This window comes from Bos indicus, chromosome 11 (genome assembly GCF_029378745.1).
Source record: "Bos indicus isolate NIAB-ARS_2022 breed Sahiwal x Tharparkar chromosome 11, NIAB-ARS_B.indTharparkar_mat_pri_1.0, whole genome shotgun sequence".
Lineage (NCBI taxonomy): Eukaryota > Metazoa > Chordata > Mammalia > Artiodactyla > Bovidae > Bos > Bos indicus.
In genome coordinates, this window is record NC_091770.1 from 49,354,238 (window position 1) to 49,366,685 (window position 12,448).

The following is a 12,448-nucleotide window of genomic DNA, read 5'->3' on the forward strand; positions in this document are numbered from 1 at the left end:
CCCGACCTCATCACCCCGCAGAAGCTGACCCTGACCATGGTCCTCCTCGTCTTCTCTCAGACCCCGTGGCATTCACCTCCCTTTCCTCCAGAGGTTGGAGGGCATCACCTTTGAAGTGGGAAAAGAGGTTTTATTCTATGTCACATATCAAAAATGAGAACACTCAGGAATTCTGTCTCCTAATCCCAAACAGAGCATCAGCCTCGTGGGTAGACAGTGCCTTTAGTGGCAGCAGGCTGTGTGGAAAGGGTGCCATTCCTCTAGTTACCTGTCTCTGGGTGGATGCTCTCCACAGCTTCCCATTCTTCTTGGGCTTGGAGGACTTCTGTACTCACAACTGCAATAGTGAGACAAGGACATCCCCTGAGATCTATGTATGTCTGGATCACTGTTGTAGCCCCTGGCCTTATCTGCCTGTCTTGCCAGACAGCTGCCAAAGTGAGCTTTCAAAAAGGCCAGACCTGATGCCAGCCCGCTGCATGGAACCCTCTAGGGATTCTTCGTAATTCTCACAATGAAACCCCAACCCACCTTCAGCTCCAACCTCTCCTGGCGCAGCTCCATCTCAGCATGCAGCCAACTCCAGCACCACCCTCCCCTGGCACCTTCTTCAGCCTCTGGAATCTGCTTTTAGGAGCAGCACCATGAGAGTTCCCGACACCCTGTTCTTGTCACAGTGTGGTAACTGTCCTGCCCACTGCACTGGGAGCTACAGGAGGGCAGGGTTCTTGGGGTTCAATGGGTGCACCATGAATGTTTTTGTTGCTATTTTTGGCCACACCGGCTGGCATGCAGGATCTTAGTTCCCCAATTACCTGGGATCAAACCTGTGCCCCTTGCAGTGGAAGTATGGAGTCCTAACCACTGGACCACCAGGAAAGTCCTCATAATGAATGTTTGAGGAATGAATGAAAAGCACAATGAAAGGAGGGGGGACAGAAGAAAAAAACAGCTGCAGGACAGGCTCTCTATAATCACTGCACAGCCCTTTACTCCACACCACAGCTGCCACTCTCTGGACCGAATTCTGGTGTCATGGCTGTCACTGGCTTTTCCCCTTTGCTAAAGAGGACACAGGCAAACAGTGGGGAGGATGGGGAGGCTTCTGTTCAAACCAAACTGGTGAGCCTTCCAGCCTGGATAGTGTAAGCAAGTTAGGACAGCTCCCCTCTGCCTTGCAACCAGGGCTGAGGAATTTCTGTGACAGTGAACTGTTTTGGAAGTACACTTGCAAAAGGGCTTCCCTAGTGGCTCAGATGGCAAAGAATCCACCTGCAATGCAGGAGACCTGGGTTTGATCCCTGGGTTGGGAAGATCCCCTGAAGAAGGGAATGGCAACCCACTCCAGTATTCTTGCCTGGAGAATCCCATGGATAGAGGAATCTGGTGGGCTACAGTGCATAGGGCATAGAGTCAGACATGACTGAGCGACCAATACACACTTGGAAAATTAAAGAAAAACCTACCCCAAACTCAAAACACTAATGGATAACGAGGCTGAGGAGGCTGCTGGGGAGCAGGAGGGGACCACAGTGAAAGCACCCTGTAGAGACAAATGGCTTGTGAACTTTTTAGCTCACTCACAAGCTGTGCTTCTTCAGGCAAGTTACTCAACCATCTGTAATCTCTCTTGAGATTACTATGAGAACAGAGTCTAGGGGAGCACGTGGCCCAAGGTCGCCTGCTCAGTGCGCCTCAGCTAGCAGGGCCGACACAGTTGTGGACTCCGGTCTAGCAGGATTGTGGATGGTGGTAGCAGATGAGATGGATCTGGACTCTTGCCAGTCCTTGCCCGGGGCAGCAGATCGTACAACAGGGCTTCCAAACTAGGTAGCTTCAACAGAACACAGGATATTTGACCCGGGACCATGAGGAAAATAAAGACTTATGTCCAGCACGCTGGACCCTTGGCAAGTGAGCTACAACGACAAAGGGGTTGAACAAGGAAAGTGGAACGGCAGCCATGGACGCTTATCAGGATGACAAGAGTTCCCCCACCCTTCACCCCTCATCTACATCCAGCCTCACTGAGTTAACCTTCAGATTATCACAATGCAATTAATCTTTTACCCCATGCATCCTTGCCTATAAACAAGTTGGTCAAAGGCCGTGCACCAGGAGTAGGAACCTCATGGGCAAGGGTGTGGGAGTTTACTGTGATAGGAATCCAAGTAAGAGGAAGCACACGGTCTCAAGGGGCAACTTCAATCTGGTGCCCGAACTAGAGACAAACACCCAACCCATGTAAGAGCATATTGCTCCTTTCCTAGTTCTTTTAGGACTCAGGGAGACAACCCCCACCTCTGCACACAATCCTGATGTAAATACTGCTTTCTCCACACGAACAGAAAAGCATGGAGCTTCCAAATCTCCAGGAAGACAAAGCCAGTTCACGTTAGTATGGCTCTTTATCATTTTTCCTTTTGTCAATTACCTCCTTTACTTAAGCCCTTTTCTCTTTATTCACATAGTAAACGGCACTACTGATTTAGTCAGCCTATTAATTTAAATTAGCTGAGTGCTGTCTGAAAAAAAAAATGTAATTGTTCAAACACGTATGTACACATACTCAGTCATATCCAACTTTTTGTGACCTCAGGACTGTAGCCTGCCAGGCTCCTCTGTCCACGGAACCTTCCAGGAAAGAATATTGGAGTGGGTTGCCATTTCCTTCTCCGGGGATCTTTCTGACTCAGGGGATCGAACCTCAGTGTCCTGCGTCTCCTGCACTGACAGGCGGACTCTTTACCACTTTACCACCTGGGAAGTCCAGTGTAACTGCTCAATATGATCAAGAATATCTGGCACAGAACTGCCAGTTGTACTGAAACAGAAGACATTTTGGCATTTGAGGCAACATCTCTAATCAATGTTAGGTCTGCCAACACGTGGTAAAGACAAAATTCAATTAAAAGAAACTTTATAGGGACTTCCCTGGCCATCATAGTGATTGAGACTTTGTCTTCCAACACAAAGGGTATGGGTTGGATCCCTGGTTGGGATTGCCCGAAGGCCAAAAAAATCAAAAACATAAAACAGGAGCAATGTTGTAACAAATTTAATATCCATATGGTAGGGCAGGGGAGGGAGATTCAAAAGGAGGGGATATATGTATACTTGTGACTGATTCATGTTTGTGGCAGAAACCAACACAACACTGTAAAGTAATAATTATCCAATTAAAAATAAAATTTAAAAAATGGTTCTCTTTAAAAAAAAAAAGAAACTTCTGAGACCTTCAAATAATTTTTCTACACTGGAATATTTTTAATAGACTCCCATATTCTTGGAGATTACACATTCAGTTTGCAAGATTTTAAGATAACAAAACACACCAGTGAGTGCTCACTATGATTCTGTGTGCTAAGCACTTTCCATTATCTCGTTTAATCCTTATAAAATTTATATCATACAGGTTCTGATATAACCCTGGTTTTACAGATAAGTAAAGCAAGGGTTAGAAAGATTAAGTTCCTCACTCTGGCTCATGGAGCTGGTGGGTGAAAGAGTTAAGACTTAAGCCAGAGACATGTGACTCCAGAAGTGGTCCTTCTGAATTGGTGGAGTGTGCTTCCTTGTGCGTTATATTAGCAGGCAGAGTGAGCTTTAAATAGAGTATAGGAAGCCCCATGTCAAGCAGGTAAAACAAGATTAACTTTTCAAAGCCTTTTCATCTACTCTGTATCATTTCAGTATCACAACATCCTTCAGAGGACAAAGGAAATACTGATACCTCCACTGTAGACACAGAGATAGTATAATTTTTCCAAAAGGCAAGTAAGTCACTAGCAGGACTTTGGGGACCAAGTTAGGATTCAGGTCTCTCAGGACTTCCCTGGCAATCCAGTGGTTAAGACTTCACCTTCCAAAGCAGAGGGTATGTGTGGGTTTTATCCTTGGTCAGGGAGCTAAGATCCCACATGCACTGCAGCCAGAAAACCAAAACATGCGACAGAAGCAATACTGTAACACATTGAATAAGAGACTTTAAAAATGATCCACATGAAAAAAAAAAAACAAAACCCTTAAAAAAGAATGAACGAACTCAGGTCTCTTGACTCCTAATCCAGTGTCAGTTCTAGTTTCCCTTGAAGAAGGATAAATCTATAAAATTCTATAGGAAAAGTAGTGAGAGAAATTCAAGGGAAGAAATTCAAGGAAGAAAAGGAAAGACCCACGAGCTCTGCCTTGAGTCCCACCCAGGCTCATCGGGCCCTGAAGGGGACCTTACCACGGGGCTCCCAGGCGTTCGCCTCTGCTGTCAGGGCCTGGAGGACGCTGTGGTTCTTCAACTCTGAGATCTGTAGGGGCAGGTGACCTTCAGTGTGAGGGCGGAGTCCAAGTCCTCCTATCCACACAAATACATACTGCCCACTGTACCAAATATTCTTGAAACTGGAGGCCATTAGAATCTGTCTTCCCAGATGGGTTGGTTAAAGCCAATCTTAATGAGTGCATGCTCAGTCGCTCAGTTGTGTCGACTCTTTGAGATCCCACAGACTGTAGCCTTCCAGGCTCCTCTGTCCATGGAATTTTCCAGGCAAGAATACTGGAGTGGGTTGCTGTTTCCTCCTCCAAGGGATCTTCCCTACCCAGGGATTTAACCCACTCCTGCATTGACAGCTGGGTTCTTTACCACTGAGCCACCTGGGAAGCCCAATCTTAATGAGAGGCACCTGGAAAATACCAACTATGATGGAGAAGTTGGGCAACGTAGGGACAAGTATATGCCCTCCTTGAAGAGTAAATGGATAAAAATCTACTCAACTGAGATAGTGGTGAGCTGTTGACATCCCCACTGCACTTTATATTCTGCTTCATTACAACAATTTTCTGATTAGGCAGATTGTTTTGCATGTCTGCTCCCACTCCTACCCCCAAAGTATGTACTACTGGAGGGCAAGGTCTGTGCCATCCTGTGTCCCGGCACCACATAGCAGCATGTTACACGAACGCCTACTGACAGAAGACACGGGGCTGTGGGCAGTACGTACAGAAATTCCTCTGAAAGCCAGAAGAGCACTGCTGTCCTTGTCACATGGTGGAGAGGACCCAGCAGATACACTTTCAACCTGCAAGGCAAACGAGTCAGTCTCTCAGGCACGTATCAGTCCCCCAGAGATGAAAGCTTGAACAGCACACCCTTTCCCTTAACACACACACAATGGATTAACCCTGGAGAAGTCAACTACAGGTAATACTGTAAGGACAACTCCTGTTTAATCTGGTCTGCAAAAAGCTTAATGTTAATATAATCTCATACAGACTTCTTGGCCACATTCAAAGTCTCAGGGCTCTGAGTAAGTAAAGTTGAGTGAGGCGGTTTCCTCATGTTCTGCTCAGCCAAATCTTTCCCCTGCTGGAGCTTAAAAACTACCCAACAAACCTTTTGCAACTCATATCAAAACACAAGGCTAATTTTCCTGTCTTTGGTGTTTAGTTGCTAAGTTGTGTCTGACTCTTTGCAACTCCATGGACTGTAGCCCACTAGGCTCCTCTGTCCATGGGATTTCCCAGGCAAGAATATTGGAGTGGGTTGCCATTTCCTTCTCCAGGGGATCTTCCCGACCCAGGGATCAAACCCAGGTCTCCCACATTGTAGGCAAATTCTTTACTACTGAGCCACCTGGGAAGCCCTAATGCTTTTAATGTTAAAAAATGAAATAAAATCCTACAAGTCAGTAAGATAAAAAAAAAAAAAGAAACCAGTAGAAAAATGGGCATGGATGTAGATGGTTTGCATAAAAGGAAACACAAACAGTTCTTAAACATGTGAAGAAATGCTCAACCTTACTCATAACAAGAGAAATGTCAACTAAAGTCAACTACAACTACTCTTGAAATAACATTTTTCACTTACCTTGTTATCAAAGATCAGAAAACGTGGTAACACCATGCTGGGTAAAGGACCAAGAGCTGTAGACACTGGAGAGTGAACTGTTACCACCTCTCCGGCTTGATAATATCTGACACGATCATGTATGCTGTGTCTATTTGGGGCCTGCAACTGCATTTGAGGAATTTATCTAATATATATACTCATCCGTGTGCAAAATGACATGCTTACAGTGTTACTCATGGCTTTGTTCGTCTGTTTTTGTTCGTTTGTTTTGGCTGCACTGGGTCTCTGTTGCCATGCCATCTCTAGCTGTGGTTCGAGGACTTCTCGCTGTGGTGGCTTCTCTCGTTGTGGAACACGAGCTCTAGGGCACATGGGCTCTAGTAGCTGTGGCACACGGGCTTAGCTGCCCCCATGGCACGTGGGATCTTCCTGGACCAGGGATCAAACCCACGTACCCTGCACTGGCAGGCAGATTCTTAACCACTAGACCATGAAGGAAATCCATGGTAGTACTGTTTATAAAAGCAAAAGGCTAGAAAAACTCTGAATGTCCACTGATGGACTTCTTACTTTATTTTACTCTATTTATAACCCCCCCACCCGCTGTTTCACCGAGATGTAATTGACATACATCACTGTGTAAGAGGCAAGGGGCACAGCATGACTGGACTTATATACGTTATGAAATGATGACCAGGATAGGGTTATCGATCATCCATCATCATCTATTGGTACTACATCAACAAACAAACAAAACATTTTTTTCCTTGTGATGAGAACTCTTAGGATTTATTCTCTTAACTTTCATTCTAACATACAGCAGTGCTACCTTTATCATGTTGTACATTATATTCCGAGTACTTATTTATCTTCCAACTGGAAGTTTGCACCTTTTCACTATCTAATCCCCCTTTCCCCATTCCCCTATCTCTGGTAGCCACAAATCTAATCTCTTTTTCTACAAGTTTGTTTTTGAGTTATAATTCACTTACAACACGATGTTAGTTCCTAGCGCACAACACAGTGATTTGATGTTTCTATACATTTCAAAATGATCATCATGATAAAGCTAGTTGTCACTAGTGAACTAATTTTAAATAAATTAAAGCATATCCACTTAATGAGATCCTATACAGCCATTTAAAAAAAAGAGTAAGAAAGTACTTTATAAATGATTTGGAACAATCTTCATGATATTACTATATTAAGTGAAAAAGCAAAGGGCAGAGTATACTTTATCATTGGATTTTCTAAAAAAAAAAAACAAAAAACCCCACATAAATCTATTTGCTTGTCTTTATAGAGACTATTTCCAGAATTATAGTCTTCAAGGAAGTACTAACTTTGCCTCAGCAGGAAAACAGGGTGGCTGGGGAACAAGAGTGGAATATATTCACTATATGTACATCCTCATACTTTTGGATTTTGAACCATGTGCAGTATTATTTTCTCTAAGGCAGATAAAAGAAAAATAATAATAATTACGGGAAAATAACTAACAAAGGTATCATTGTTATATCAAGGCCCTGGAATCCCAGACTGTCCTGTTACTCTAATCCCGCGTACTTATTTTTGCCAACTAACACTCCTTAGACACAACTTTGATTTTTTGACTTCTTTTTGCCTTCATTTTCGCCAGAAGGATGAACCCATAAACACACCACAGCAGAGCTACTCCTCCACAACTGGCCTCCTGATGTCTAAGCACCATTATTTCCCACTTAGCTAAAGTAAACACACTGCTGCAATTCCTCTCACCTCCAGCCCTTGGGTCATGTGGTCTCGCCCCCACCTCCACCTTCTCAGTGTTTTCTGGGCCCTTCAAGATCAGTTCCATCTCCTCAGGGTGGCTGAGCTACAGTGGTTTCCTGCAGTTACGAGGGTTTCCTCAGATCTCTAAGTCCCATAGCCTCTGTATGTGGCACAAGGTCCTCTGCAAAAGACCTGTCTCCCCAGTCAGACTCTTCTTGTATACTTGTTTTATATTTCTCAGACCATCTGCACAGGACTAGGCTCAAAATGGGCTTCTCTGGTGGCTCAGACAGTACAGAATCTGCCTGCAATGCAGGTGACCAGGATTTAATCCCTTGGTCAGAAAGATCCCCTGGAGACGGGGATGGCTACCTACTCCAGTATTCTTGCCTGGGAAATTCCATGGACAGAGGAGCCTGGCGGACTACAGTCCATGGGGTCACAAACAGTTAGACACACTCGAAGGCTCAAGATACATTCTCAGTGATATCTGGTGATTCACCGTGCTGCACAACTCCCTGTAGGAGTCTGTGTGCTCAGGACTCATCGCATCGTTCTCTCCCCTCTAGTATCCAAAGATAAATGTTCTCTGGAAGAACAGTTCATCTGTTTCAGGACAGTGAAGAAAACCTCCCTGGACTCCCAAAGCACAGGCTTTGTCCCCATTCTGGCCACTGCACCCCAAAGGCTGCATTTAAGACCATTTCTGGGAAGGTAGGGAGAAACATGGGGAATACAGGGTAAGCTGCCAGGCTCACACATATCCACATGGAACTAGGGATCCTGAGGATAAACAGGTCAAAATGGGTATTTGAGAGAGAAAGGGCCAGTAAACAACCCAAACTGATTGAAATATATATTTCCTGGGAGATTCCAATTGAAACTTTTCTCCCACCCAAGCAAATCCAAACCCAAATCCTATAACCTACTTAGAAAGCAAACCATTGGGAAAGGCAATTGATCCAGAAGTAACTAAGAGCTTCTTCTAAAAGAATAAGAGAACTGTAAAGAGAATTTTTCCTACACATTTCTAAAGGTCCACACCCTCTTGATATATGCTCTCTCTTATTATTATTAACAATACATCCCAAAGCAACACCTTCTTTCCCAAATGGATATGCTTGCTTACCTGTCCATCTCTTAATTCTTTCTCATGGAAAGAGTGAGAGTTTTCATTCATGACTCAAACTCATTTGTTCAAGTGACTTTTGTCCTTGGGCTCAGAAAGGAGTTTAACAAGGTCTGAGATTAGAAGCTATGGGGAGAGCCTGGGATTTGACTGTTCTACCATTGCCCTCCTTCTTGGCAGTCGTTCAGACTAAGAACGAGAAAACAGTCCCTGTGTGCCATCACCAGGGTGGAGGCTTCTGTGAGTCCTGACAGAAGTCCTTGAGGACACACTCTGGAGTCTCAGCCCTGAAAAAAAAAAAAGATTAAAGAAGAAAACTAGTTTCATCATTCAGTTATGCCTCTGACTTGAAAAATCTTCAAAGAGGTACCTCCCTGGTGGTCCAGTGGTTGGGACTCTGCTCTTCAAATGCAGAAGGCACTGGTTTGATCCCTGGTTAGGGATCCCACATGCCACGATCTATGGCCAAATAAATAAATAAAAATAAAATGATTATGGGATTTTAAATCATTAAAAAAAAAAATCTTCAAGCAGCTGTAAACATATTCCAAATAAACATGCTGCCTTAGTGAATGCCTGCCTCTTACTATCCATGTAACGGGACAGAAAGAAGGGGTCCCTGCAGGAGTTTAAGGGCTGGCTTCTCAGTGTCCAGGAGGCAGCACCACTGTAAGTGGTAGGGATCTGTTTTTCTATTTGCTTTTTAAATTAATTCTTAATTGGTGGATAACTGCTTTACAGGGATCTGTTTTCGACAATGAAGTTACTGAGATCTGGGAAATTATCTAAAAGTGAAAGTGTTAGTCGCTTAGTCTTGTCCATCCCTTTGTGATCCCACGGGCTGTAGCTTGTAGGTTCCTCTGTCCATGGAATTCTCCAGGCAAGAATACTGAGGTGGGCAGCCCTTCCCTCCTCCAGGGGATCTTCCAGACCCAGGGATCAAACCCAGGTCTCCTGAATTACAGGCAGATTCTTTACTGTCAGAGCCACCAGGAAAGTCCATGTGTCTCAAAAGGGTGAGGATAATTTAGGGTGACACATTGGTGGGTGGTCTTAGCTGAAGTGCTCAGGCTTTACTCAGGTCTCAGACCTGGCAGGGCCTAACACTCAATTCGGTTCCTATGATGGTATTAACAGAAACTCAAAATGCAACACAATGCCCCCCCTTCCTCAGTGAGCACCAGTACTGTACATCTGGCAGCTTCCTGGCCAGTGAAGCTAACTCTAAGTATTTCTTCCCATGAGTCCACCTCAGGAAGTGATTTGGGCAGGCCCATACCTCACCATGGGAGAAGTGGACATCATGAGTGCCTGTCACAACAAGAATCTGGGTAAGTGGGCAGGTGATGGATAGTATACCTCACAGACTTGGTTTACCTTTCTTTTGGCTGCACTGTGTGGCTTGCAGAATCTTAATTCCCCAATCAGGGATTGAAGCCCAGCCCTCTGCAGTGAAAGCACAGAGTCCTAACCACTGGACCACCAGAGAATTCCCCAGTTGACTAAGAAAGGCTGACTAAGAAAGAAAGGTGGCATTGCTCTGAGGTCAGCTCTTCAGAGAACACAATCTGGGTTCCCTACAAACCGGAGGCCAGGAACAAGATGGACTCTTTGTCAGGAAGCTGGATGCACTGACTGTTCCTAACACCAAGAGCCAGAATACCTCCTGATTGCTGGACTGGACACCTGGCTCACTGTAACAGGGGGAGGGCAGTGCCCTCCAGTTATAGCAGCTCAGGAACCAACTCTCTCTGTGTCCTCTGGTGCCTCAGCATCTGCCTCCCTTTCCCCTCCTTCCCCCTTGACCTTCTCAAGTGTTCTGCATATGACAAAACACTCACACATCGACCAACCTTGGGAAGATGATTGGCAGGTACGGCGACCCTGAGCTCAGGGAAGCTCTTCTATTACTGGGCTTGAATTGAATCCAGCAGTGTTGAATCATGACCAGCTTTACATGCCTGCTAGTGCTCAGTTCTGGCTGGAGCCCTGCCAGGACTCCATGAGGGACATTCACGATCTGTATTAGAGAAAGAAATGAGCAGAAACTGTCAAACGAGCAAGTACTAGAAGTTATAACGTCACTCCTAATAATATTAGGGAAGTTCCTTATGGCTGGGCCTGAGGAAATGGCCTTCCTATAAAGACGGATCCTTTTGAAATTAAGTATTTATGGTGCACCTATTGTATTTTGTTAATTAAAATTTTTTTAAAAATGGAAGTAGTGGCTATCCTAGTGGTCAGTGGCTAAGACTCCATGCTCCCAATGCAGCCAGCTTGGGTTCAATCATTAGCCAGAGAACGAGATCTCACATGCTGCAACCAAGAGTTTGAATGCTGCAACTAAAGAACATGCATGTGTCGACTAAGACCTGGAACAGCCAAATAAATAAATAATTTTAAAAAATCGAAATGTAGTTGATTTACAATGTTGTTATTTTCTGGTATATAGCAAAGTGATTCAGATATATAACACATATATGGGCTTCCCAGATAGCACTAGTGGTAAAGAATCTGCCTGGCAATGCAGGAGATGCAAGAGGCACTGGTTTGATACTGTGGGTGGGGAAGAGCCACTGGCGCAGTAAATGGCAACCTGCTCCAGTATTCTTGCCTGGAAAATTCCATGGACAGAAGAACCTGACGGGCTACAGTCTATGGGGTCACAAAGACTCAGACACAACTGAGTCTATCTACCTATCTATCTACATAACTGAATATATTCTTTTTCCGATTCTTTTCCATTACAGATTATTCAGTTCAGTTCACTTGCTCAGTCGTGTCCGACTCTTTGTGACCCCATGCATTGCAGCACACCAGGCTTCCCTGTTCATCATCAAATCCCGGAACCTCCTCAAACTTTTGTCCAAAGAGTCGGTGATGCCATCTAATCATCTCATCCTCTGTTAGTACAAGATACTAAATATAGCTCCCTGTGCTATACAGTAGATCCTTGTTGTTAATTTTTATGGTGCACCCACTTTAGGAAAGGAGCTACATTAAAGGGAATAATTTTAAGTTTAAGCTTGCTGGGGCTTAAACGCTAAATAGATATTTAATCTAGAAATTGGAGCGACACTTTCAGTATAAATGCATACACAGGTAGGCTGGTTCTTTCATCGGCCTTTCCGCTGGGCGCTCCCCGCCCGCTCCAGTCCCTACCCGGCCCCGGCCGTAGGCGTCGTCATCCCAGGGCGCCCGCCCAAAAACTATTGACCAGTTTGAGGGTCCCAGAGTCGGTGCTCGCCGGCTGCGATGCGCGGACGTCAAGGGAGATCTCAATCCAGCAAGAACCCAGCCAGACAGGGGCTGCGTGGGGACTCTGGCCAGAAACTTTCTCAATTGTTCGGAGGGGAAAACAGGAAAGCGATTTGCCACCGGTCATCTAGCGAGTCCGCGGCAGAGCGCAAACCACAACCCAGGTCTCCTGTCTACCAGGATCGGGAGTCTCTCTCGGTCTTACACGTCTCAGCCTTGTCTCGCCCCACGGCGACCATTTCCGCCCCACATTCCTCCTCCTCTGACCCCCGCCCGGGGATCGCCGGCCGAGTCCCCGAGTTCCCAGTTCTTCGCTGTTGGGGTCTCCCAGCCCCGCCAGGCTTCCTCCGCGCAGGAACACGGCCCTCCGCACAGCAGGCGAAGCGAGTACGGGGAGCCGCGAGGGTCAATCTCCGCGAGCGACTTCGCCTTTCCGCGAGCGACTTCGCCTTTCCGCGGGCTGATCA

General features: G+C 45.5%; 1 protein-coding gene across 5 annotated transcripts in view; it reads right to left on the reverse strand.

Moving 5' to 3' along the window:
• ELMOD3 (ELMO domain containing 3) overlaps nucleotides 1–12,386 on the reverse strand; it is a 33,577-nt gene extending 21,191 nt beyond the window's left edge. For 2 of the 5 annotated variants that reach the window (XM_070798829.1, XM_070798833.1), the window contains exons 1-7: nucleotides 12,187–12,386; nucleotides 10,577–10,743; nucleotides 8,724–9,010; nucleotides 5,861–6,001; nucleotides 4,995–5,072; nucleotides 4,232–4,301; nucleotides 269–337 (exon numbers count right to left, since the gene is read on the reverse strand). In XM_070798829.1, the coding sequence (XP_070654930.1) occupies nucleotides 269–337; nucleotides 4,232–4,301; nucleotides 4,995–5,072; nucleotides 5,861–6,001; nucleotides 8,724–8,774 (409 nt within the window). In that variant the 5' untranslated portion in view covers nucleotides 8,775–9,010; nucleotides 10,577–10,743; nucleotides 12,187–12,386. The other 3 variants (XM_070798830.1, XM_070798831.1, XM_070798832.1) reach the window with 3 other exon arrangements.
• Nucleotides 12,387–12,448: the final 62 nt, after the last annotated feature.